The sequence below is a fragment of the Haliotis rubra genome, unplaced genomic scaffold, assembly GCF_003918875.1.
Source record: "Haliotis rubra isolate DU_JTF1 unplaced genomic scaffold, ASM391887v1 Scf1082, whole genome shotgun sequence".
In the NCBI taxonomy this organism is placed as follows: domain Eukaryota; kingdom Metazoa; phylum Mollusca; class Gastropoda; order Lepetellida; family Haliotidae; genus Haliotis; species Haliotis rubra.
In genome coordinates, this window is record NW_025764984.1 from 257,181 (window position 1) to 284,386 (window position 27,206).

General features: G+C 43.7%; 1 protein-coding gene and 1 long non-coding RNA gene across 3 annotated transcripts in view; one reads left to right on the forward strand and one right to left on the reverse strand.

Moving 5' to 3' along the window:
- LOC124281868 (unconventional myosin-XVI-like) overlaps positions 1 to 17,124 on the reverse strand; it is a 186,430-nt gene extending 169,306 nt beyond the window's left edge. For both annotated transcript variants that reach the window (XM_046717894.1, XM_046717886.1), the window contains exons 1-2: positions 16,886 to 17,124; positions 11,918 to 12,151 (exon numbers count right to left, since the gene is read on the reverse strand). In XM_046717894.1, coding sequence (XP_046573850.1) covers positions 11,918 to 12,143 — 226 coding nt within the window. In that variant the 5' untranslated portion in view covers positions 12,144 to 12,151; positions 16,886 to 17,124. The remainder of the gene's footprint in view (positions 1 to 11,917; positions 12,152 to 16,885) is intronic.
- Positions 1,263 to 23,598, forward strand: LOC124281924. The gene is made up of 4 exons (XR_006900004.1): positions 1,263 to 1,274; positions 8,481 to 8,485; positions 18,492 to 18,494; positions 23,471 to 23,598. It is a non-coding gene; the product is annotated as an uncharacterized LOC124281924 (long non-coding RNA).
- The last annotated feature ends 3,608 nt before the right edge of the window (positions 23,599 to 27,206 follow it).

Consider the following 27,206-nt stretch of genomic DNA (forward strand, 5'->3'; position numbering starts at 1 on the left):
GGAAAACCTGTTGGATGGTGATGGCCTATCAAACGGTCTCTCAAGAAACAGAATGTGTGTTGTATGGTTGGTGCTCATCTGGACTATGAGACGAACAGATTGAGTACCTTTGTTCAAGTAGCCCTTGTTTGACATGTGACATGTAAGTACTAGTAATGCTAGTAATTAGTGTTCCCTCAAGTTGTTATCATTTCTTAATTGATGTATTGGCTAGATCTGTTGTTGATTATGTAAAATTCTGATTAAAATTGATATTTTATACTTTTCCTGGCTCATGCCTTATTGCTTGTCTCCTTCCTCTTGCGAACTATAGTGGGACACTTGAATCCCCTTTTGAAGCTCCCTTAAAAAAAGCGGACGTAAAATCAATCACCCCACAAGTAGCCTCCCTTTGCTATTTGGCGCCAAAACCCTTCACATGATCAGACATGCTCTTCACTCTCTCCGAATATGAGCCCGACACCCAGATCTACAGGGAAATCCAGAGTGCCATGAGGGGAGGTTGGGAGGGCTGACCTAGTGAGTCAGGATAAGTATAAAATATCAATTTTAATCAGAAAATTACATATTTTTCCTTATCCTGACTCATGCTTAATTGCTTGTAGAATCCGACAGAACCGGTGGTGGTTCGAGCCACTCTGGATTCATAGCTGCTGATTTACGTCCTGCATACCCCCCTAGGGAACTTCTAATGGCACTGTGTCCTTTCTTCCAGCTTCCTCTGATGAGTCTGGGGGGACCACAACATGTCAGATTTCTCTGGAATCGTCTTCTCCTGACATTATGTGTGGATTTATGCAACTCCATATCTTGATGCTCACATCAAGTGGAGAAGTGACCCTTCTTCTTGTACAAGTAAGTCCTTACAAGTACAGGGTCTGTCACTCATGCTAGCCTGTCCTAGACGTGCACATGGACTCTAAAGCTCTAACTCTTCCGAGTTTGGCTTTTACAAGTCACGTGATAAATAGAGTGAGATTAATCTCAGCGTCTTTGAAGAAACTTCAATTGTTGTGCTACAACCAGAGGCCCAAACTGGTGAATGCCGGAGACGTCTTCGGTAACCATGTCTCTGAGGTAGTGGTTGGCAAACACTGTCTCCGACTTCCAAAAGCAGCCCTCCATTATTGTTGAGATGGAGCAGTTTCCATGTAGAGCGAGTGTCGACGCCAGTGCTCTTACTTCATGAGGATTAGGGGCTCATGGTGGCTCAAGTCCTGCTGCTTTGTAGGCTCTCAATATGACAGCTCTCATCCATATTGATATTGTTGTACGTGAGACCTCTGTAGTCGTCTCCGTAGATCGACGGATGAAAAGGCACTTGAATTTTCGTCTCCTCGTTTTTGACCTTTGTAGGTAGACTTTCAATGCTCTGACTGGGCATAGGGATAAATCTTGAGTATCCTGTGGCCCTAGGATTGATGAGAGTGCTGGGATATGGAACTGTCTGTCTGGTTGACCGGGCAGTTGGTTCTTTGCTATGAAGTCCCATCTCAATCCCAGATGTATGATGTTGTGATGTGCATCAAATCGTATTCGTTCAAAGTCCAGAGCATGTATTTCTGACATCCGAGCTCCTGTTGCCAAGGTGATCAGGAACAGAGTTTTATGAGTTAACCTCTCATAGAATGTCCTTACTTGTGGTTTGTAAGCATCACTGGTGAGATGCTGCAAGACCACGCTGAGATCCCAAGCAGGTGCCTTAAACTTCTTTTGTTGGTCTTCCAACTTAAAGGAGCGTAGTAATGGTACTTTGGTCAGCTTCACACCCGTCTTCATGGTGATAACTGTGCTGAGGGCTGCTAGGTATGTAGAGAGTGTTGACCCTTTTAGCTGCCTTGTTTGTATTAGATGACAATTCCGCCACTTGAGGATGTGTTGCTTTCATTGCTGTGGAACCCTTCCTCAATGCATATTTCTCAAAAACCCCACTTGTCGTTGTACAAGTTGCGAGTTGATCTACGTAGAGCTAATGTGACTGATTTCGCTGCTCTGGCGGAATATCCTCTTTTCTTCAAGCAAGTTTTGATAAGCTCCATGCATGTAGCTGAAATACTGTTGGATTTCTGTGTGCTTGCTTGGTGTGCGGATGAACTAGTAGGTTTGGCCACTTCTGGGAGTTGCAGGGTTGGATTTCCGAGTTCTAGTATGAGGATGGGAAACCACACCCTCGCTGGCACGACCAAACTCAGTTGCAGCTTCTTCGTCCGCTTGATTTTCTCTAACACCTTTGGTATTTGAGCTGGAGGAGGGAACGCGTAAGCGTTTAGTCCTTCCCAAGATATACTTGTTGATCTGGAATCGGAGAGACGAATGTTGGTAGTTGTTTGTTGAACTTTGTTGCAAACAGGTCTATCAGTGGAGATCCTATCATCTGAATGATGCATCTGAACGCCTCTGGATGTAACATCCACTCCGTCGGGGATGGTTGCGTTGGACGAGATAGGGCGTCTGCTATCACATTTTTGGCTCTGGGAATTTGGCATGCTTTTATGCTGATGTTCATGTTGTCTATTATGCTGAATAGCTGAAAGTTGAGGTCTAGCAGATTCCTTGACCTTGTTGATCCTTGTCTGTTGATGTAGAATGCCACTGTGGAGTTGACCGTATGGATCATCAGCTGTGCATTCCTTAGTATGCTGGACCAGTGTAGTAAGGCGTTTACTACTGCTTTCATCTCGAGCATGTTGATGTGCAGACTTTGTTCCTGACTCGACCATTTTCCCGCTGCCACTTCGTTGTTGAGGTGAGCTCCCCATCCCTGAAAAGATGCATCTGCGTAGAGATGAGTGTTGGACTCCGTCTCTGATAAGTAGGTTCCTCCGCAAACATTCCACTTCCAAGTCCACCATAGTAGGTATGGTTCCTGTTCGTCCGGTAGTTTGAAGGAATCCAGACTGTCTAGATGAGCATTCACAAACACTTGTAGTGGGCGCAGTTGAAGTCTTCCTCTGTGTGTCATGTCTTGTGCTGACGTGAGGAGACCGAGTAGGCTCTGCCAACTTCGTAGTGGTAATGGAGAGAGTAGTGCTTGAGATATCATCTGTTGTATCTTGACAACATTCCTCTGGAACGACTATGCGATTCGCTGATCTGATGAGTCGTATTCCTAGGAATTGAAGATCCTGTGTAGGTTTTAGGAGATTTGCTATCCATCCTAGTTGATTGAGTAGCCTGATGGTGAAGTCTAGTTGCAGTCTGAGTTGACTGAGATCTTGATGAGCTTGAATCCCGTCGTCCAGGTAAAATGCACTGTGTAGACCTCGATGATGTAGGTATGTGATGATGGGCTTTGTCACTCAAGTAAACAACCAGGGGGCCGACAATATTCCAAAAGGAAGCACCTTCCGTTGGTAATGACGTCCGTTGAAGAGGAATCGAAGGTATCTCTGTGAGTCCGGGTGTATCGGGATGTGAAGATACGCATCCTGTAGATCTATGCTGGCGAGGTAGTCTAATGGACGGAAGACTTGTCGTAGTTTAGGAAGGTGTATCATCCTGAACTTTGCAGGTCTGCGTAAATAATCCTGGTTGAATTTACTGATGTTGTAGGAACTTTTCCTTGGAATTTTTCTTTGGTACCAGGAAGATTGGGGAGTAAAAACCGGGAGTGATGAGTTCCTGTTTTATTTCTTCGACTGCCTCGAGTAGAGTTGTCGAGTAGTTTCTCCCTCCGGTCAGTAGCATAGTTGTGCGTCCGAGGAGTGCTTGTCAATGGTGGAACTGCTTGCAGTTGAATCTTGTATCCTCTGCGTAGTATCTGGGATACGTAGTTGTCCTCAAGAATTCCCCAATTCTCCCAGTAGCGTTGTAGACGTCCACAAACTGTCGAAGGTTGTATGGGAACGGCTGGGGTGGAAGACTCCAGTCCTTCCGAACCCGTCTACCAATGTCTAGCATTCCTGGCACCTCTGAATCCTTTGCCTCTTCCGGGTATACCTCTGGGAGCTCCGGTTGGGCGATGAAAAGAATCCTTGCCTCCTCTGGAAGTGCCGTATTTCTTCTCTCTACCTCTCTGTATCCCCGCAAACTTCGATTTGCCAGAGTAGTGTTGAGATGTCTGTCGGATAACACTGGCCAGTGTATCAATAGACTTGATCATCATGACCTCCCTAGACTCCTTCATAACTTCTTTGGCCAATTTTCTTCGTCTTCAATTTCCCCTGCGAAGATAGCTGATACTGATCATGGAGCTCTGTACAAAGTCTTGGTGAACTTCTCACTCCAATTACAGGAAGATAGTAGCCGTTGTCTTCTCAGTAGCCTCAACCCTGCTGATGTAGATGCCAGATGCTCCGATATAAACTGCTGGTCTTTCTTCTGGGTTAGCAATGCCGAGTAGATCATACGATCTTCTTCCGAGGTGGAGTCCCTAAACTTCGCAATGAGGGTTTCATTGGTGGCTCTTTATCTGGCTAGACCAAAGAAGGTACGCCTGGTAGTTGTGTCTAGTTGTGCTAGCTTCTTAATGTCTACTATATTAGTCCTGGTACGGGCGTTGTTGATGATTTTGTAGTTCTCGTCTATCTCTGGGGCCTTCATGAAGGGTTCCATATGGTGTAGAGAGAACTTTCTTGGCATTGAACGGTGGTATACTTTGACTCTGGAACTTCGTTGCCTTCCCGAAGGCTGTACTGAGGTTCTCAGGTACATTCAACACAGGATCTATGGGTGGAAGGGTGAGCATATCAAATTCATCGTTTGACATCATGTATGTGAATGCCTCATTATCCTCTTTAGAAGGTCATGCAAGCTCCAATCCATTAGCCATCCAAGACTTGATCTCTGTATCGGAGAATATGATTCCACCATCATCTTCAGATTTGGATGCATCTTGTTCTGAAGATCGTTGCCGTTGTGCTTGCTCCCTGAGTGGAGATCTACGTGGTGATCTACGTGGAGACATTTGCAAATGCCTTCTTGGACATGCGTGTGGAGACCTGCGTGGCGACCTATATGTGCATGAAGATCTGCGTGGCGATGAACGTGAAGATCTTCCTGAAGACCTGCGCGAAGGTGATCGATCCATATAAAGATCCTCCCCAGGAGTCTTGAGACGTATTCCTGCGCCTTCGTGAAGGTGAAGATTCTCTTCCGTGGGATGTGAAGTACGTTCGGGCAGGTCCATGATGATTGTCAGAGTCTGAGGTCATGGATGATCTGCGATGCTCCGGTGAAAGTCTGGTTCTCCTTCATGAATGCTCGTCTTCTACTGCAGGATCATCGTTGTCCAGGTTGACAGATTCTCGGAAAGTATTCTTGGATGACTGTCGAGTATGTGATCCTTCATGAATGTTCCCTTCTTCAAGCAGGCAGCCATCTTCACTCGGATGCAATCTGCAGGCTGCTTGTCCTTCGTGCAGGTTTGTCATAGATGGTGTCTTCACAGCAGCCTTCTCCTGCGCGAACCTCCGTTCCATCAGGTCCATCATCTGCTGAGTAAACTGCTGCATGAAGATACCCGGGTTGAAGGTCTGCGTTGACAACTGCTGCTGCTGTAAAGATGACGACACATCTGAGAGTGCTGAGGCTCCTTCCAAGGACTGCCTGTCATCTCTGGTCTCTGAAGTCTGCGTTGATATGGCTGCCGACTTCACTATGGAAGAAGACCTCGTCTTCTTCCTAACTTTTACTTCAGGAATCAGGACGGGTGATTCATCGTATACGTCTGCTTCTGTCCGGTGGGGTGATATCTGGGGCGAAGGACCTCGTCTTCTTTGCTGCCCCAAGGGACGACTTCGATTAAGTCTCATCTGTAGACGATTTCTTCTTCAGAGCAGACGATGTCTTGGTCTTCTTAGACTGCGACGAGGGTAGTTGAGACGATGACGATCTCTTCCTGGACCCAGAGCTGCCATCTGCTACAGTCAACAGCTCCGTAGAAGCCACCGGCAAATCACTGAAATGGTGAATCTCTGAAGACAATAATACATGGTTATCAACGCATTCACTCTGTTTAGACATGACTTGTAAAAGTTGTCTCAACCTGTCCTTGGCACGTCTAAGAATGGAATATAAATAATTAGTAAATTCAATTTCAGATAAATACTGACAAAGTTTACAGCGGAGGCTCGAAGAACATGTAGAAGTGCAGTTAGGACATAATGAATGCGGATCAGCAGCCGATAAACAAAACCTGCAACGAATGCAAGATTTCATCAAATGTAAACAAGATGAAAAATCATGTCAACAACGTGAATAAACAGAAAATTTGGTACAAATTTCAAACCTTATTGCTGGTATATCCTTGCTAAAGACTGTATACAGCTAATTTAGTAGTCAAAGCCTAAAATAAAAGTATATAATGCTGTATAGGGGACCCAAGCGCTCTCACAACCGTCCGCTAGGGCGAAGAAGGAGAGAGTGAAGAGCTTGTCTGATCATGTGACGGGTTTTGGCGCCAAAAAGCAAACGGAGGCTACTAGTGGGGTGAGTGATTTTAAGACTGCTTTTTTTTAAGGGAGCTTCAAAAGGGGATTCAAGTGTTCCACTATAGTTCGCAAGAGGAAGGAGACAAGCAATTAAGCATGAGTCAGGATAAGGAAAAATATATGGACTGGTGAATAATACATTGCGTCATGACATTTTTGCGAGCTCAAGTCATTCGCAATTTTCACAAAAATATCATGCTCGTTTAATTTTGTGATTTACAGTAATCCCAACAGTGACATGTTGTTTATAGAAGCAGTAGTTCAGACAATAATTAATTTCACAGCATGATATATATACATGCTCTCCCAAAAAAGAAATGCATCATGAAAATAGCAATTTCATGTAGCAATGAATTAAAACGTGATTCACTTTACAAAAAGTTTTGCCCTATGGTGTTTATGTTTTGAAATATCACAACAAAATGCACCATCTTTAAAATACCTGTATTTAACAGCATGATTTTCAATTTTCAGCGTGTAGTGTCACAGAATACACAATTCACATGCAATGCACGTGAAAGTTGGGGATCAGATAGTCTCAATGATGGGTATAAAAGGTTGATCGCTGTCTGTCGATTATTCACTGTATTTGGAATATTGTTGGCGAACGCAAAATGCCACGTCTAAGCGAAGCCAACCGTCATATCGCCATTGCTTTGCTTGAAGCTGGCCAGTCTCAACGTGCAGTTGCCCGACGCATGAATGTTCACCAAAGCACCATTTCACGGCTCTGGGAGAGATATCGCCGTCAGAATGCGGTAGCAGATGCGACCTCGAGCAACCACTGCGTCAAATCGATACATCCGGGTACATCAACTGCGTCATCGAACAGCTACGGTGACCAGTACCGCTCGACAAATACCCGGATTGAGGAGGCTTTCTGCACAGACCTCGAGGAACAGGTTGAGAGAGGCTGGTTTACGTGCCAGAAGACCTTATTTTGGCCCTGTGCTTGACAACAACATCGTCGACATCGAGTTCAGTGGTGCGCTAACGTTCAGGCCTGGAACCTACCGAATTGGCATAGAATCTGGTTCAGTGATGAATCACGATTTCTATTGGAACGATGCGATGGAAGAATGCGGGTGTACAGACGTCGACGTGAATGTTTCGCTAACGCTTGCGTTCCCCAGGTGGACAGATTTGGCCGGGGAAGTGTTATGATGTGGGGAACGATCACCTGCCATGGGAGAAGTGATTTGGTGATGATCCAGGGCAACCTGACAGCTCAACAGTACTGTGACGAAATCTTACGCCCACACCTCCTTCCAATCACTGATCGCCAGAGGGAGTTGTTTCAACAGGACAATGCCAGGCCCCACACAGCACGTCACCCTAGATACTTCCTCCAGAACCACAACATCAATGTGCTCCCCTGGCCCTCAAGATCACCGGACTTAAACCCGATCGAACATATGTGGGATGCCATGGACAGACGCATGCAACGCTGTAACCCTCAGCCCCAGACACTTCAGCAACTCGCACAGACACTACAGGCGGAGTGGGCTGCGATTGGGCAACACGAGATTCTGGGATCTATTCATCCGATGCCGAGGCGATGCCGTGCAGTTCTGGATGCCCACGGTGGTCACACGAGGTATTGACTTCAGCGCCACCACACGTCAAACTGACTTTCCTCGAGTTGGTGCCAAAGACAGAAAAGTCATTCATTGACTCATAAAGCCTACAAGAAGTTTCAAAATAAACCTAAAAATACATTTGAAATTCCTATATGTGTTTCCTTTTTGGGAGAGTATATATACACAAGAAGACAAAGTCATCAATATCCCCCGCAATGGCAAAATACTCTTCATGATTATGTCTACGAGTTATGATTATGTCAAATATTTAGGTGTGTATATAGAAAAGTGGAAGGAGAGTATTGAAAGGTTTTTAAAGTTCTGCTCCAGAAAGGAGCACTATCACCAATTTCAGTCTAAGTCAAACTTCTTGCCATGGAAACGCCAAAAATATTTTATTCAGAATTCCAAAACTACCAAAAGGCACCAGTACACCACCAGATCTATCTATGAGCCAAGTTTGGTGAAGAAATAGTGAACAGTTTTAGAGTTCAGCTCCGGAAAAGAGCACAACCACAATTTCAGTCTAAGTCAAATTGTTGCCATGGAAACGCCAAAAATATTTTATTCAGAATTCCAAAACAACCAAAAGGCACCAGTGGACCACCAGATCTATCTATGTGCCAAGTTTGGTGAAGAAATATTGAAAGGTTTTAGAGTTCTGCTCCGGAAAAGAGCACTACCACCAATTTCAGTCAAAGTTGAACTTGTTGCCATGGAAACGCCAAAAAATTTTATTCAGAATTCCAAAACTACCAAAAGGCACCAGTACACCACCAGATCTATCTATGTGCCAAGTTTGGTGATGAAATATTGAACGGTTTTAGAGTTCTGCTCCGGAAAAGAGCACTACCACCAATTTCAGTCAAAGTCGAACTTGTTGCCATGGAAACGCCAAAAATATTTAATTCAGGATTCCAAAACTACCAAAAGGCACCAGTACACCACCAGATCCATGTATGTGCCAAGTTTGGTGAAGAAATATCGAACGGTTTTAGAGTTCTGCTCCGGAAAAGACAAATGTGCACGGACGGACGGACGGACGGAGTCCATTTTAATACCCCCCGCAAAACGCGTTGCGGGGGATAAAAATAGATCTACAAAGTCTCTATGGCATATCCCCAAGTCAGTGTAGAACACCCAAAAGTTGCTTCAGCATATCCCAATTGCTCAATTTCAGTGAAATCCTTTTAACATCAGTTAGCATTAGATACAACCACTGGTGGCCAAAGTGATGATGTAAATCCTCCAGATACAACCAGATACAACCACTGGTGGCCAAAGTGATGATGTAAATCCTCTAGATACAACCAGATACAACCACTGGTGGCCAAAGAGATGATGTTAATCCTCCAGATACAACCAGATACAACCACTGGTGGCCAAAGGGATGATGTAAATCCTCCAGATACAACCAGATACAACCACTGGTGGCCAAAGGGATGATGTAAATCCTCCAGATACAATCAGATACAATCAGATATCTACGGTGGCTCAAAGTCTGGATGATGTAAATCTCTCCAGATACAACCAGATACAACCACTGGTGGCCACCTCTCTATATATCTACAGTACAGCCCAAAGTCTGTATGGCACCTCTCTATATATCTACAGTACAGCTCAAAGTCTGTATGGCACCCTCTATATCTACAGTACAGCCCAAAGTCTGTATGGCACCTCTCTATATATCTACAGTACAGCCCAAAGTCTGTATGGCACATCTCTTTATATCTACAGTACAGCCCAAAGTCTGTATGGCACCTCTCTATATATCTACAGTACAGCCCAAAGTCTGTATGGCACATCTCTTTATATCTACAGTACAGCCCAAAGTCTGTATGGCACATCTCTTTATATCTACAGTACAGCCCAAAGTCTGTATGGCACCTCTCTTTATATCTACAGTACAGCCCAAAGTCTGTATGGCACCTCTCTATATATCTACAGTACAGCCCAAAGTCTGTATGGCACATCTCTTTATATCTACAGTACAGCCCAAAGTCTGTATGGCATCTCTTTATATCTACAGTACAGCCCAAAGTCTGTATGGCACATCTCTATATATCTACAGTACAGCCCAAAGTCTGTATGGCACATCTCTTTATATCTACAGTACAGCCCAAAGTCTGTATGGCACCTCTCTATATATCTACAGTACAGCCCAAAGTCTGTATGGCACATCTCTTTATATCTACAGTACAGCCCAAAGTCTGTATGGCACATCTCTTTATATCTACAGTACAGCCCAAAGTCTGTATGGCACCTCTCTATATATCTACAGTACAGCCCAAAGTCTGTATGGCACATCTCTTTATATCTACAGTACAGCCCAAAGTCTGTATGGCACCTCTCTATATATCTACAGTACAGCCCAAAGTCTGTATGGCACATCTCTTTATATCTACAGTACAGCCCAAAGTCTGTATGGCACATCTCTTTATATCTACAGTACAGCCCAAAGTCTGTATGGCACATCTCTATATATCTACAGTACAGCCCAAAGTCTGTATGGCACATCTCTTTATATCTACAGTACAGCCCAAAGTCTGTATGGCACCTCTCTATATATCTACAGTACAGCCCAAAGTCTGTATGGCACCTCTCTATATATCTACAGTACAGCCCAAAGTCTGTATGGCACATCTCTTTATATCTACAGTACAGCCCAAAGTCTGTATGGCACATCTCTATATATCTACAGTACAGCCCAAAGTCTGTATGGCACCTCTCTATATATCTACAGTACAGCCCAAAGTCTGTATGGCACATCTCTTTATATCTACAGTACAGCCCAAAGTCTGTATGGCACCTCTCTATATATCTACAGTACAGCCCAAAGTCTGTATGGCACATCTCTTTATATCTACAGTACAGCTCAAAGTCTGTATGGCACATCTCTTTATATCTACAGTACAGCTCAAAGTCTGTATGGCACCTCTCTTTATATCTACAGAACAGCCCAAAGTCTGTATGGCACATCTCTTTATATCTACAGTACAGCCCAAAGTCTGTATGGCAACCTCTATATATCTACAGTACAGCCCAAAGTCTGTAAGGCACCTCTCTATATATCTCTCACAGTACAGCCCAAAGTCTGTATGGCACCTCTCTATATATCTACAGTACAGCCCAAAGTCTGTATGGAACCTCTCTATATATCTACAGTACAGCCCAAAGTCTGTATGGCACATCTCTACATATCTACAGTACAGCCCAAAGTCTCTATGGCACCTCTCTATATATCTACAGAACAGCCCAAAGTCTGTATGGCACATCTCTACATATCTACAGTACAGCTCAAAGTCTGTATGGCACATCTCTATATATCTACAGTACAGCCCAAAGTCTGTATGGCACATCTCTATATATCTACAGTACAGCCCAAAGTCTGTATGGAACCTCTCTATATATCTACAGTACAGCCCAAAGTCTGTATGGCACATCTCTACATATCTACAGTACAGCCCAAAGTCTGTATGGCACCTCTCTATATATCTACAGTACAGCCCAAAGTCTGTATGGCACCTCTCTATATATCTACAGTACAGCCCAAAGTCTGTATGGCACCTCTCTATATATCTACAGTACAGCCCAAAGTCTGTATGGGACCTCTCTATATATCTACAGTACAGCTCAAAGTCTGTATGGCACATCTCTATATATCTACAGTACAGCTCAAAGTCTGTATGGCACATCTCTATATATCTACAGTACAGCCCAAAGTCTGTATTGCACCTCTCTATATATCTACAGTACAGCTCAAAGTCTGTATGGCACCTCTCTATATATCTACAGTACAGCTCAAAGTACATAAGGCACCTCTCTATATATCTACAGTACAGCCCAAAGTCTGTATGGCACCTCTCTATATATCTACCAGTACAGCAGAAACAGTATCTGACTTACCTTCTCTGTCATTGAAGCTCTCAATGGCGGTCTGTAGCAAGTGGTTAACACTGAAGTGGACTGTTGTGTTCTTCTTGTTGGGTCTGCTTGCTACAGGTGGTCGACCCTGCTCCAACAGGAAGCACACATAGTTCTCGATCTGCTTCTGTCGAATCTGTTTGCAGACCTTCATTCGTTCGTGCTGTGGTAGAGCCTCCAGGCTCGTCTGGTCGATCCCAAATGTCATCCTGCTTCCTGGGGAATACATCAGATGTCTGTACCACATGCATTTGTAGCTATACAACACACGCAGTATATGTACCACATGCATTTGTATCTATACAACACAGGCAGTATATGTACCACATGCATTTGTAGCTATACAACACAGGCAGTATATGTACCACATGCATTTGTAGCTATACAACACAGGCAGTATATGTACCACATGCATTTGTAGCTATACAACACAGGCAGTATATGTACCACATGCATTTGTAGCTATACAACACAGGCAGTATATGTACCACATGCATTTGTAGCTATACAACACAGGCAGTGTATGTAACACACGACACAGTCTTTATCTGTGAGTGAATGAGTTTAGCTTTACGCCGCTTTTAGCACTATTCCAGCAATATCATGACAGGGGACACCAGAGTTGGGTTTCACACATTGTACTCACCTTTATCTGTATAACATTGTCTACACCTGCACAACACTAAGTCATTATCTGTATAACATTGTCGACACCTGCACAACACTAAGTCATTATCTGTATAACATTGTCTACACCTACACAACACTAAGTCTTTATCTGTATATAATACCATCGTTACACCGAGCTTGTGACCCCACTGCGACCACTAAGTCATTAACTGCGACCACTGCAACAAATCTGACAGATCTGTTCTGTCTACACCCGTGTGGCTCATCTGATAGTGAGGTGAGGTGAGGTGAAATTGGGTTTATCGTCGTGCTTGAGAATATTTCGCTCATCTGACGAGGGGCATGTGTGTGTATGTGTATGTGCGGCTGCTTGTACTAGCCCCGTTTTATAGTGCTAGCCCACTGAGATACCATGCCGCAGTGAAGCATGAATACCCCACTCAGACACATTATACTGACTCCGAGCCGACCAGTCCTTGTTGTACCCATTAATGCTGAGCGCCAGGCAGGGACCAACAAGTACCATATTTTAACGTCTTTTGGTATGACGCGGTCGGGGATCGAACCCGCAACCTTCTGCTCTCCGGGCAGACGCTCTAACCGCTACACCACGGAGGCAGTTTCATCTGATAGTGAGCTTCCTGAGGGAAGTTGATCTGTATCATAAATTGTAACTGTGTAATGTGACTAACAAATTGCCTGCTTTTAAATTTAGTGATATGACTTTTTCTGTTTTTAAAAGACAATGTAATGAATATTTGTTTTTGAAATAAAAACTCATTTTGACTCTGTACTGGAATATGGCTGAATAATGCCGATGTGACGTAAAACCCAACTCAACTCAACTGTATAACACTGTCTACACCTGCACAACACTGAGTCATTATCTCTATAACATTGTCTACACCTGCACAACACTAAGTCTTTATCTGTATAACATTGTCTACACCTACACAACACTAAGTCTTTATCTGTATAACATTGTCTACACCTGCACAACACTAAGTCTTTATCTGTATAACATTGTCTACACCTACACAACACTAAGTCTTTATCTGTATAACATTGTCTATACCTGCACAACACTAAGTCTTTATCTGTATAACATTGTCTACACCTGCACAACACTAAGTCTTTATCTGTATAACATTGTCTACACCTGAACAACAGTAAGTCTTTATCTGTATAACATTGTCTATACCTGCACAACACTAAGTCTTTATCTGTATAACATTGTCTACACCTGAACAACAGCAAGTCTTTATCTGTATAACATTGTCTACACCTGAACAACAGTAAGTCTTTATCTGTATAACATTGTCTATACCTGCACAACACTAAGTCTTTATCTGTATAACATTGTCTACACCTGAACAACAGCAAGTCTTTATCTGTATAACATTGTCTATACCTACACAACAGCAAACCTTTATCTGTATAACATTGTCTATACCTGCACAACACTAAGTCTTTATCTGTATAACATTGTCTACACCTGAACAACAGCAAGTCTTTATCTGTATAACATTGTCTATACCTACACAACAGCAAACCTTTATCTGTATAACATTGTCTATACCTGCACAACAGCAAACCTTTATCTGTATAACATTGTCTATACCTGCACAACAGCAAGTCTTTATCTGTATAACATTGTCTATACCTACACAACACTAAGTCTTTATCTGTATAACATAACGTAGTTAGACACTTTTTAAAAGTGTAATAAATCCACCAACATTTCTTCATGATAAACACGCATGCACCACACACACAGCTGTTGACTTTAGAGGTAGATAGAAGAGACTAAACCGTCATCCATTATATAGACCTACAGACCTATCTACAAATATATAGCCCTACATACGTAGCTGTATAGATCTACAGACCTTTGTATACCTATATAAACCTACACACCTATGTCTAACTATATAGACATACAGAACTATGTATACCTGTATAGACCTAAATACCTACATCTGCCTATATAGACCCACAGATCTATATGTGCCTATATAGACCTACAGACCTATGTATACCTCTATAGACCTACAGACCTTTGTATACCTATATACTCTTACACACCTATGTCTAGCTATATAGACCTACAGACCTATGTATACCTGTATAGACATACAGGCCTATGTATACCTATATAGACCTACAGACCTATGTATAACTATATAGACCTACTGACTTATGTATACCTATATAGACCTACAGAACTATGTATACCTATATAGAACTACAGACCTATGTATAACTATATAGACCTACTGACTTATGTATAACTATATAGACCTACTGACTTATGTATACCTGTATAGACCTACAGATCTATATGTGCCTCTATAGACCTACAGACCTTTGTATACCTATATACACTTACACACCTGTCTAACTATATAGACCTACAGACCTATGTATACCTGCATAGACATACACACCTATGTATACCTATATAGACCTACAGACCTATGTATAACTATATAGATCTTCTGACTTATGTATACCTATATAGCCCTACTGACTTATGTATACCTATATATACCTACAGAACTCTGTATACCCTTATTGACCTACAGACCTATGTATAACTATATAGACCTACTGACTTATGTATACCTGTATAGACCTACTGACTTATGTATACCTATATATACCTACAGAACTATGTATACCCTTATTGACCTACAGACCTATGTAATACATATATTGACCTACAGACCTATGTTATACATATATTGACCTACAGACCTATGTATAGGTCTATTGACCTACTGACTTATGTTTACCTATATAAACATACAGACCTATGTATACCTACACACTTCTATATACTTCTACAGACCTACATCTACCTATGTTGACCTACAGACCTATGTGAACCTATATAGACATACAGACCTATGTAAACCTATACAACCCTACAGACCCATGTAAACCTATATAGACATACAGACCTATGTATATGCATAGACACTTACAGACCTATGTATATGTAAAGACCTGTGTATACGTATGTAGACCTACAAACCTGTGCAAACCTAAATAGATATATAGACCTATGTATACCTATATAGACCTACAGACCTATGTATACCTGCATAGGCCTACAGACCTGTGCAAACCTATATAAATATATAGACCTATGTATACCTATATAGACCTACAGACCTATGTATACCTATATAGACCTACATACACATGTATCGTCTACCTATGTAGACCTACAGATCTATATGTACCTTTATAGACCTACACACCTGTAATATATCTATATATTCATAGAGACAATATGTATACCTATATAGTCATACAGAACTATGTATACCTTCAGACCTATGTGTACGTATAGAGACCTACAGACCTATGTATACCGATACACACCTACAGACCTATGTGTATATATAGAGACCTACAGACCTATGTATACCGATACAGACCTACAGACCTATGAGTACGTATAGAGACCTACAGACATATGTATACCGATACAGACCTACAGACCTATGTGTACATATAGAGACCTACAGACCTATGTATACCGATACACACCTACAGACCTATGTGTATATATAGAGACCTACAGACCTATGTATACCGATACAGACCTACAGACCTATGAGTACGTATAGAGACCTACAGACATATGTATACCGACACAGACCTACAGACCTATGTGTACATATAGAGACCTACAGACCTATGTATACCGATACACACCTACAGACCTATGTGTACGCATAGAGACCTACAGACCTATGTATACCGATACAGACCTACAGACCTATGTGTACGCATAGAGACCTACAGACCTATGTATACTGTTACAGACATACAGACCTATGTGTATGTATAGAGACCTACAGACCCATGTGTACGTATAGAGACCTACAGACCCATGTGTACGTATAGAGACCTACAGACCTATTTGTACGTACAGACCTACAGACCTATGTGTACGTACAGAGACCTACAGACCTATGTGTACGTATAGAGACCTACACACCTTTGTGTACGTATAGAGACCTACACATCTATGTATACCTGTATAGACCTATGTGCATACGTACGTATAGAAACCTACAGACCTATGTATACCTGTATAGACCTATGTATACGTCTGGAGACTTATAGACGTATGTATACCTAAGTATACTAATGTAGACCTAGAAAGATATAGATCAACCCTGACTATATGGAGCAAAAATACTGACAAAAGACATATGTACATATCCCGTAATGTGGTAAGTATGTACATACACACACTTCATTCACGTACACAGATTCTGTGTCAACACATCTAGTGACACTCACCTTCGCGAGCCAGGTGTTGTCGCTGGGACTCTCCCACCTGTGTACAGAAAGCTGGGTAGATCGGTGAACGCGGGGTGACAGTGTCCGGGTGTGTGACAGTGACTCTAGGGTGACAGCGTGGTCTATGTCCAGTGTCGGTCTCTACGAAGTATAGGCTATACTCAGTCTGTCCATGCAGTCGTGTTGACGTTTACCAATGTTGATAATCCTCACTGAATCATGTAGATATTTGCACATGCGCAAATGACATCGATACTCTAATGTGAGGGGTGGAGGGCGGGGCCCTGTATGGGTTGTGTATATTTGGGTTGTAGGCGCCTCAATCATGGAAGTGTGTTTCCGCGAGTGAGTGAGTGAGTGAGTCTGTACAGGTGTTAGAAATCAGTGTGGTTTAGTCAGTTGTCATTATCATGTCGGCTTAGGACCCGTAATCCTTAGTGACAAGTTGAATAGAGGAATCTGAAGTTAAATGTGAAATACTAGTAGCTCCTTGCAAATGCAGAAACTTTTGGTGCCATTGGGACAGTTTTCAAATCATTATTGTAAAAACCAAATATTTTTGTGTCATTGTATATTTGTGAGGTGACCTTGACAGTCTGTTAATCCCTGTGTGACTTCCGATAAGGTGGTCCATGGTTCGAATCCACACGACCTGAAACTTGTATTGTCGCTAAGTGTCACAGATGACTTTTATCAAATACCGACGGTGGCGGCAGACAATAAAGTTATAGTTGTTTGGAAATGTTTCGATAAAGGGTGCACAGGGTAAACTATATACTGAGTCAAAAAGGAAACTTCACAAAATGTAATTTGAAAAAATAATGAATAACTTTTCTCTGATCATACATCTATGTATCCGAAATGGGATCCCTATCTTTCGACTCTAGAAAAACGTTAGCAAAAGCCACTCAAACCCATCCATTCGTCGTGCAAATGACGTTAGTGCCAAATCAGGTTTTGCACGTGCAGTCGATCACGTGATCTTCGCATCGAAGTTTTCTTCATATGCACGTGTTTGCATTGGCCTCAAGAATTGAAAAAACACTTTTAAACCACAGTTCTAACGGTACTTGAAATGCCACGAGTGTCAAATGTGCAACGTGAACGTGCCGTTGGCATGTTGCAAGCGGGAAGATCAGTTATTGACGTCGCAAGAGCAATGGGATGCAGCCGTCGTACTGTGTATGACTTGCGAGGTCGTCTACAACAAACTGGCACCACTTCTGATAGCCCAAGGTCGGGTCGTCCACGTGTGACGTCACGAGCAGAAGACCGTCAAATCGTCCTACGTCACCTACGTGACAGATTTCTGCCGGCTACACGAACCAGGGCTGAGATTATTAAAGGTCGACTGTCCTCACAGACCATTCGAAATCGATTGCGGGCTGCCAATCTTCATTCTCGACGTCCATATCGTGGGCCAATATTGACGCCGTTTCATCAACGTCAACGTCTGCTGTGGGCCCAACGTCACCTCCGATGGACCTAGAGAGACTGGAATCGAGTCGCCTTTAGCGATGAATCCAGGTTTACCCTCACATTCGCGGACGGCAGGCATAGAGTCTGGAGACGACGTCGTGAATGGTATGCCCAATGTTGTGTACAGGAAGTCGACAGATTCGGGGGCGGAAGTTGCATGGTGTGGAGTGCTTTCTGTGGGAACAACCGTTCCCGACTTCTGGTCATCCGTGGAAACCTCACAGCTGCTGCTTACCGCGACCAGGTGCTCACCCCTGAACTCGTTCCTTTCATGGCGGCTCATGGCCCAGGTCTACAGCACCAGCATGATAATGCTCGGCCGCATACCGCAATGTTGACACGAAATTTCCTTCAAAACGCATGGACTGGCCATCGAGGTCCCCTGACCTTAATCCAAAAGAGCACGTTTGGGATGCACTTGGGAGAAGGCTTCGTGGTCTTAGGAACCAACCTCAGAATTTGCAGGAACTTGGCGCTGCCTTGCAAGAGCAATGCCGCAGAATCCCCAACCACGTGTTCACAAGCATCAAGCAGTCGATGAGGAGACGGTGTTTGGCAGTGGTGAATGCGCGGGGCGGCCATACACGATATTGAACTGAGCAATTTCGCATTTTATTCTTGTGACTTGACATTCTGTATACCCATGTTTTGGAACGGCGGTGTAGCCTAATGGAACTGATTATGGCACTGTCAGTGTATCGAGTACATCACACAGATCTCAGCAATGAAATAATAACAATTTAACCATCTTACCATCTCTTGTTCTTTTATAGTACCCTGAAGAAAGAATGTGAAGTTTCTTTTTTGACTCAGTATGTGTGTGAGGACAGTGAGCACGGGGTAAACTATGTGTGAGCACGGGGTAAACTATGTGTGAGGACAGTCAGCACGGGGTAAACTATGTGTGAGGACAGCGAGCACGGGGTAAACTATGTGTGAGGACAGTGAGCACAGGGTAAACTATGTGTGAGCACGGGGTAAACTATGTGTGAGGACAGTGAGCACGGGTGTAAACTATGTGTGAGGACAGTGAGCACAGGGTAAACTGTCTGTGAGGACAGTGAGCACGGGGTAAACTATGTGTGAGGACAGCGAGCACGGGGTAAACTATGTGTGAGGACAGTGAGCATGGGGTAAACTATGTGTGAGAACAGCGAGCACGGGGTAAACTATGTGTGAGGACAGTGAGCATGGGGTAAACTATGTGTGAGGACAGTGAGCATGGGGTAAACTATGTGTGATGTGTGAGGACAGCGAGCACGGGGTAAACTATGTGTGAGGACAGTGAGCACGGGGTAAACTATGTGTATGTGAGGTAACTATATGTCAACAGGACAGTGAGCATGTGTGAGGACAGTGAGGGTAAACTAGTGTGTGAGGACAGCAAGCACGGGTAAACTATGTGTGAGGATAGCGAGCACGGGGTAAACTATGTGTGAGGACAGTGAGCATGGGGTAAACTATGTGTGAGGACAGTGAGCATGGGGTAAACTATGTGTGAGGACAGCGAGCACGGGGTAAACTATGTGTGAGGACAGCGAGCATGGGGTAAACTATGTGTGAGGACAGTGAGCACGGGGTAAACTATGTGTGAGGACAGTGAGCACAGGCTAAACTATGTGTGAGGACAGTGAGCACGGGTGTAAACTATGTGTGAGCACGGGGTAAACTATGTGTGAGGACAGTGAGCACGGGGTAAACTATGTGTGAGGACAGTGAGCACGGGGTAAACTATGTGTGAGGACAGTGAGCACGGGGTAAACTGTGTGTGGGGACAGCGAGCACGGGGTAAACTATGTATGAGGACAGTGAGCATGGGGTAAACTATGTGTGAGGACAGTGAGCACGGGGTAAACTATGTGTGAGGACAGTGAGCATGGCTTAAACTATGTGTGAGGACAGTGAGCACGGGCTAAACTATGTGTGAGGACAGTGAGCATCGGGGTAAACTATGTGTGAGGACAGCGAGCACGGGGTAAACTATGTGTGAGCACGGGGTAAACTGTGTGAGGACAGTGAGCATGGAGTAAACTATGTGTGAGGACAGTGAGCACGGGGTAAACTATGTGTGAGGACAGTGAGCACGGGGTAAACTATGTGTGAGCACGGGGTAAACTATGTGTGAGGACAGTGAGCATGGGGGTAAACTATGTGTGAGGACAGTGAGCACGGGGTAAACTATGTGTGAGGACAGCGAGCACAGGGTAAACTATGTGTGAGGACAGCGAGCACAGGGTAAACTATGTGTGAGGACAGTCAGCACGGGGTAAACTATGTGTGAGGACAGTGAGCACGGGGTAAACTACGTGTGAGGACAGTGAGCACAGGGTAAACTATGTGTGAGGACACCGAGCACAGGGTAAACTAAGTACATGGACGGTGTTCGCAAGTTAAACTACACAGACTAACCGACCACGTTCCTCAATCGTAATGTGTAGAGTATTGAACAATTGCATTACGTTGTGAATACTATGCTGTTTGTGACTGTTATAGAATGTAGATTGTACGACCGCACACTGGGGTGATGTGTAGAGTATTGAATAATTTCATTACGTTGTATAATTTTGGATGTGCATCGTGATTAATGTAGTATGTGTAACGAATGTACATGTGATGTTTATGTTTTTTGATAGCTGATTGTATTGTGAACATGCTGTTATAATATACTCAGCAACCAAAACAACGTCAGTACGAATTCAAAATTGAATAGGCACTGTAATCAAATCATTACAGAAATAGGCACAATAAGCGGATCAAAAACATTTTTCTGTACAATATCTTGACACAACAATGAATAACTCAGCAGAATATCCAGACATAACGTGAACGTTTGCAGTCCATTCAGACTCTTGACTTCAGTCTCTAGTGTGACCACCATGCGCGACAATAACTGCAGCACAGCGTCTACGCATGGAGTGCACCAATCGATTGATGAAGGCCATTGGCACCTTGAACCACACTCTGAGAAAGGCCTGGCGCAATAAATCGGCTGTGTTCGGCCTTGGTACGACATTATTCAGTCTCCTCTGAATTTCATCTCAAAGGTGTTCAATTGGGTTTAAATCAGGACTAAGGGATGGCCATTGCATAATGTTGACACCGTTCTGCTGTAGGACGTCCCGTGTAGCTCTGGCAGTATGGGCCCGGGTGTTATAATGCTGGAAAATGTTGTTCCGGTGACGTGAGAAATGTGGTATGACGTGGGGTCTGAGAGCTTGGTCGATGTAGCGCACCGCTGTGATGCCGCCTCCTCTCCCTGGACCAAGGTTCTGGAACACCACGGGACCCACTCTCTGGTTCAGGCCTATTCCACCCCATACCATGATGCTTGCACCTCCCCATGAGTCTCTTTCCATAACACATTGGTCTGAGTAACGCTGGCCACGTCGTCGCCATATTCTTGTTCTGCCATCTGCAGTTGATACGCAGTACCGACTCTCATCTGTGAACAGAACAGTTCTCCATTGCCTGTATTGCCAGTTTTGGTGTTGTAGGGCAAACTGTAGACGTTCACGCCGATGTAGTCTCTCGTACAGACCCTGAAGCAAATATATCCAAGAAAGACCACGCAAGTCTAGAAAATGTGGTAAGTCTAGATTTCCTCAGCTAATGAAGAAAGTCTCAGGGCTCCTTTTCATTATATATATATTTTTTACTATGAACTTTTTTCAGTATAATACATGTATGTTCATTTCAGAGACTAGTTGTTAGTCTAACGCCGATGGCGAGGGGTGAGGATAGGTCCACGGTAAGGTCTACGGTAGTCTGTCTCACAGTCCCTGAACCACATTAATTTCCCTCTGCCAAGCCCTCTCTGCAGTGCTAAAGCCCTAAATAAAGCAAGTCTAGATTTCCTCAGGTTCAGGGTCTGTTAACATCTGAAAGAAAACTAACTCACTTTGGGGGTCGGATTACAAAGTAAACATATCTAACTACCATGGCTGGCTGGACATACATCCTCACCAGTGGTCTGGAATCTTGCCTCACATTTTCATCTGTCAGCTCTTAATTAACAGCACATTGGGTGACATGAAGCTATAGTGGACGCCTTGTGCAGTGCAGTTTCCAGTCTTGAAGAGACAAATCAAGTAAAATCTTGGGGAAAGGTTCCCCCTGAATGTAATGTTGTAAAAGTATTGTTTCATTGTCTGATTTGGGTCCACACATACGCCCATTGTAAAATGCGGTTAAGGATTTAATTGTAATTAAAACAAGGGTTATTTTTTCTTATTCCTGATATAAGATTATTGTGTGAAAGGAAAGAGTTCCTTCCGTACCCCAAATCTAAAACCTAAACCTAAACCTCAACCCTAAACCTAACCCTAAACCTAGCCCTAACTTAAATTTTGGGCTTTTAATCATTTTGTGTGTTCTCTAGTAATTGTTGCATTAGGCTTCGTTTATAATTCTAGAATATTTATACATATTATTTGGGATGGGGAACGGGAGGGAACTCTTACCGTATGAAACTTTGGTGTGTTTTGAGTATCTCTTTTTATCTAATTGTTCAACAGTAAAACAAATGGCAGGGACCTAGCACTCATGAAGAGTGAGTGATTGAGGTGAGTTTAGGTTTTACACTGCATTCAGTAATATTCCATATATGGCGGCGGTCTGTAAATAAGTCGAGTCTGGACCAGACAACCCAGTGGTCAACAGCATGAGCATCTACGCAATTGGGATACGATGACATGTGTCCAACCAAGTCAACCAAGCCTGACCATGCGACCCCGGTAGTCGCCTTCTCATGAAGAACCAAATTCTAAAAGGCACAGCATCTCGGAATTAAATCTGTTTACCTACGTGATGTGATTAAGGCATCCAAGATGAAATCTAGTGAGGATGATCTTGTATCTAGAAATACCCAGAACATCTTCAAGCGTAAGACAGATGCTGGCCTTTTCACTTCCATTGAACAGTTTGTTTAAAAAAAGGTGGTTATCTATATCCTCTTCGCATATTATACAAATGGAAACTTTTGAATTTGGCAGATAAGTTCAAATTCGTAAATAATTTTGTTGGTGTTCCACACAGATCTTGCACCTTGGTCATCTAGTGTCCAAGTGACATTGTGAGGCTGCAAGTTTCCCAACAGTAAAATGTTAGGTAGTCTCTCGTACAGACCCTGAAGCAAATATATCCAAGAGAAGCCCACACAAGGCTAGAAAATGTGGCAGAGTCCTAGATTTCCTCAGCTTCAGAATGAAGAAAGATCTCAGGGGCCCTTTTCATTATATATACCTACCCATCAAAAAGTTTAGGACTCAGTTATGGCGATGTCGTCAGTATCTTGGAGGAAAATAGCAATCGTGTTCAAAATCAGCAACAAACACAACATCACCTCATTTATGGTTTTAATCCGTATGAAATGAGGACGTGTACATTCCTCAAAACTTTTTGTAAAGAGCCGTAAACATAGATGTACTGTGGGAAAAAGTGTGTTTCAAAAAGTCAATAATGGGTATATCCATTCCTGGCTCTGGCACAAGCATCGCACCGACGTCTCATGCCACACGTTACCAAGTATCCAAGCTGCCTCTGGGGGATGTTCTGCCACTCTTGTAACAAGGCATTTCGAAGCTGGTCAAGGTTAGCAGGGGAGGAACTCTGGCGTAAACACGGCGTCCCGGCATGTCCCACACATGCTCTATGGGGTTGAGATCGGGTGATAGCGCTGGCCATTCCATACGATTAACCCTGTTCTTGCTGCAACCATCGCTGTTACGATTACGACTCTTGTGGGGCTAGCGTTATCATCTTACCCAGAACAGCCTGGCCTGGCATGGCCACCAGGAAAGGGAAACACCACAGGAGCGAGAATCTCATCGCGATACCTCTGACCAATCAAGTTCCCATCCACTACCACTTCGTCAGTTCGTCCAGTCATTGAGATACCGCCCTAGACCATAACGGACCCACCTCCAAAATGATCGTGCGTTCAACAAGGTTAGCGTCAACGTAATTGTTCTCCCTCGACGTCTGTACACGGGTATTCCGTACCGTCCGTTGAAGTGCAGTTTGAACTCTGGATTCGTCGGGTGCAGACAACACGTGACCATCTGCCTGCACCCCATCTCAAATGCCCATTAACCCAGTCCAATCAGCAGGCCGACGGTGACGTGGAACATGGGGGCCCTAACGGCACAGGACGTCTTGCGCAGTCCAGCCTCGGCGTAACCGGCGCCTTATCGTGGATACAGAAACACTGACGTCCAGTGGCGTGTCTGAACGTATCGTTGACTGAGGTGGCTGTGAGGCGTCGGCTCCTGAGACAAATCAATCCGGATGCGCAACGATCATCCCTGTTGCGACGTCCTCGTGGCCTACCCGATCTTGGCCGATCCTGGACAGGGAAATTCGTCTGTTGAAAGCGTGTCCAGAGGTTGGAAAATGGCCTTCTGGGATACCACCACTGACGCCTGGCTACTAATAACGTTGTGATTTCCCATCCTTGTAAAGGTGCCAAGGCTTGATGTAGACTTGCATTGGACGAGCTTCTCCCCTCGACCCATGCGGAAGCGGAGAAGTGAAATTTGGCCCCTATCCTCACTGCAAGATCAATTTCAAACCGTGGCCTGGAGTGAATGCATTGAGGTTCCATGCTGCAACATGGCTGTGATGCACGTGCTCACTGATGCATGCCTCATGGCTACGTTTGGAAGCGGCAATTCCTCGGCATTATTTTCATCATTTTCACATAAAATTGTACCAGATTATGGATTTCCAAAATCCTTAGGCATCAAGGCTACGAGAATATGCCGAACGAACATTATTTCGAGTTATGCCTTATTCCACACATGTGAAAAGTTCATTAGTTTCGGGCTGTTATTCAAGAGTAGTCAAAGTTAATTGAAATAGGGTAATCTGTTAACAGGGTGAGTCTAGAAGCTTTTTGATGGGTGGTATATTTTCTTTTTTACTATGAATTTTTTTCGGTAAAATATATTTCATTTCAGAGACTAGTTGTTACGTCTAAATGTTAGGCAAGTAGGGGCCTTGACTGTTACATGAGAGGTGATGACAGCATGGAGATGGGACCACAGGCTTAACAGGAAGGCCAATAAATATGCCTTCACTCATATAGCGTTATCTGATGGTTGTATGATGTGACTTCTAATTGGTAATGACCCAAGCACGTGCAACCCCAATAGATGTTCTTAGTCTCTGAATCTCTGGTCTCCTCCTGTGGGCCTTTCAATATAAATGGAAGCACGGTTTGTTACTATCAAAAATTATATATATTCAGAGACTAAAGCCTTAGTCTAGGTCTACGGCAATGGAGGTTCCCGCTGTTAAGACGTCGGCGTACTGTATCAGAACTGATTGGTCTTCCGTGTGTTCCCACTGTCTGGCGTGCTGTTTTGGATGCCTGCATGAAGGATTCTGTACATGCTGTCGCACAACATGGCGATCTTATCGTCTTGTGGTCACCCTTGGTGTATTGCCAGTACGGGGACGATCATTTGTGGTGTTCGTGGCCCGGAAACGTTGCTGCAGTCTGTAGATGGTCCGAACTTTGACCTGGAAGTGAACGGCTTGTGTGCAGTGTGGCCAGCTTCAAGTCTTCCTAGAGCCTGGTTCCTCTCAGCTGTCGTGAGTCGCGATATCCTGCTGACGTTGTAATGTGAATGTTTTAACCAGGTTTTGGGGGTCCATTTTATAAGGCTGGTCCTTGTGACAGCACGTGCAGCATGAGTTGCATGAAAACATGGAGAACACCATTATCACCATCTCCGAGATCAGGTTGCGTTTTGAGACCATTTCCTGGATTCCATTTTGGGAAGGAATGTTTGGGAAGCAAAACAATCTTTGCTCAGGTAAAGTGGAGATGTTATCAAAAGGAATTAAACAATCAAAACATTAAAATGAGTTTACAGTTATCAGTTTACAGTTATCAGTTTACAGTTATCAGTTTACAGTTATCAGTTTACAGTTATCCGTTTCTGCGAAGGAAAATTCCAAAGTGACGTTTCTTTTGCTGCTTGGTATATATTGTACACCATCCTATTATTGCCTGATTATACCATATCGTTCAGTGACTGCTGTGTAATAAACTCCTCGTATATTTACACAGTGTTGTGTTGTGTGTGGGTTAGTATGGTCAGACCTCTTGCCAAGCGAGATCATTCTACCAACACTCGCGTTTTAAGAATGGGAAGTGTTCGCAGGGTAAACTATGCATTATTTATGGACAGTGTTCGCAGGGTAAACTAAACGTGTATACGACAGTGTACACAGGTAAACTATACGTGCATGGACAGTGTTCGCAGGGGTAAACTAAACGTGTATAGACAGTGTTCCTGCAAGGGGTAAACTATACGTGTATAGACAGTGTTCTGCAGGGTAAACTAAGTGTATAGACAGTGTGCAAAGGGTAAACTATCCGTGTATGGACAGTGTTCGCAGGGTAAACTATACGTGTATAGACGGTGTGCAAAGGGTAAACTATACGTGTATGGACAGTGTTCGCAGGAGTAAACTATACGTGTATGGACAGTGTTTGCAGGGTAAAACTATACGTGTATAGACAGTGTGCACAGGGTAAACTATATGGTATGGACAGTGCGTTCGCAGGGTAAACTATACGTGTATGGACAGTTTTGGGAATTAAACTATACGTGTTATTGTAGACAATGTGCACAGGGTAAACTATATGGTATGGACAGTGTTCGCAGGGTAAACTATACGTGTATGGACAGTGTTGGCAGGGTAAACTATACGTGTGTAGACAATGTGCACAGGGTGTTAAACTAAACGTGTATGGGCAGTGTTCGCAGGAGTAAACTAAACGTGTATGGGCAGTGTTCGCTTGGGGAGTAAACTAAACGTGTATAGACGGTGT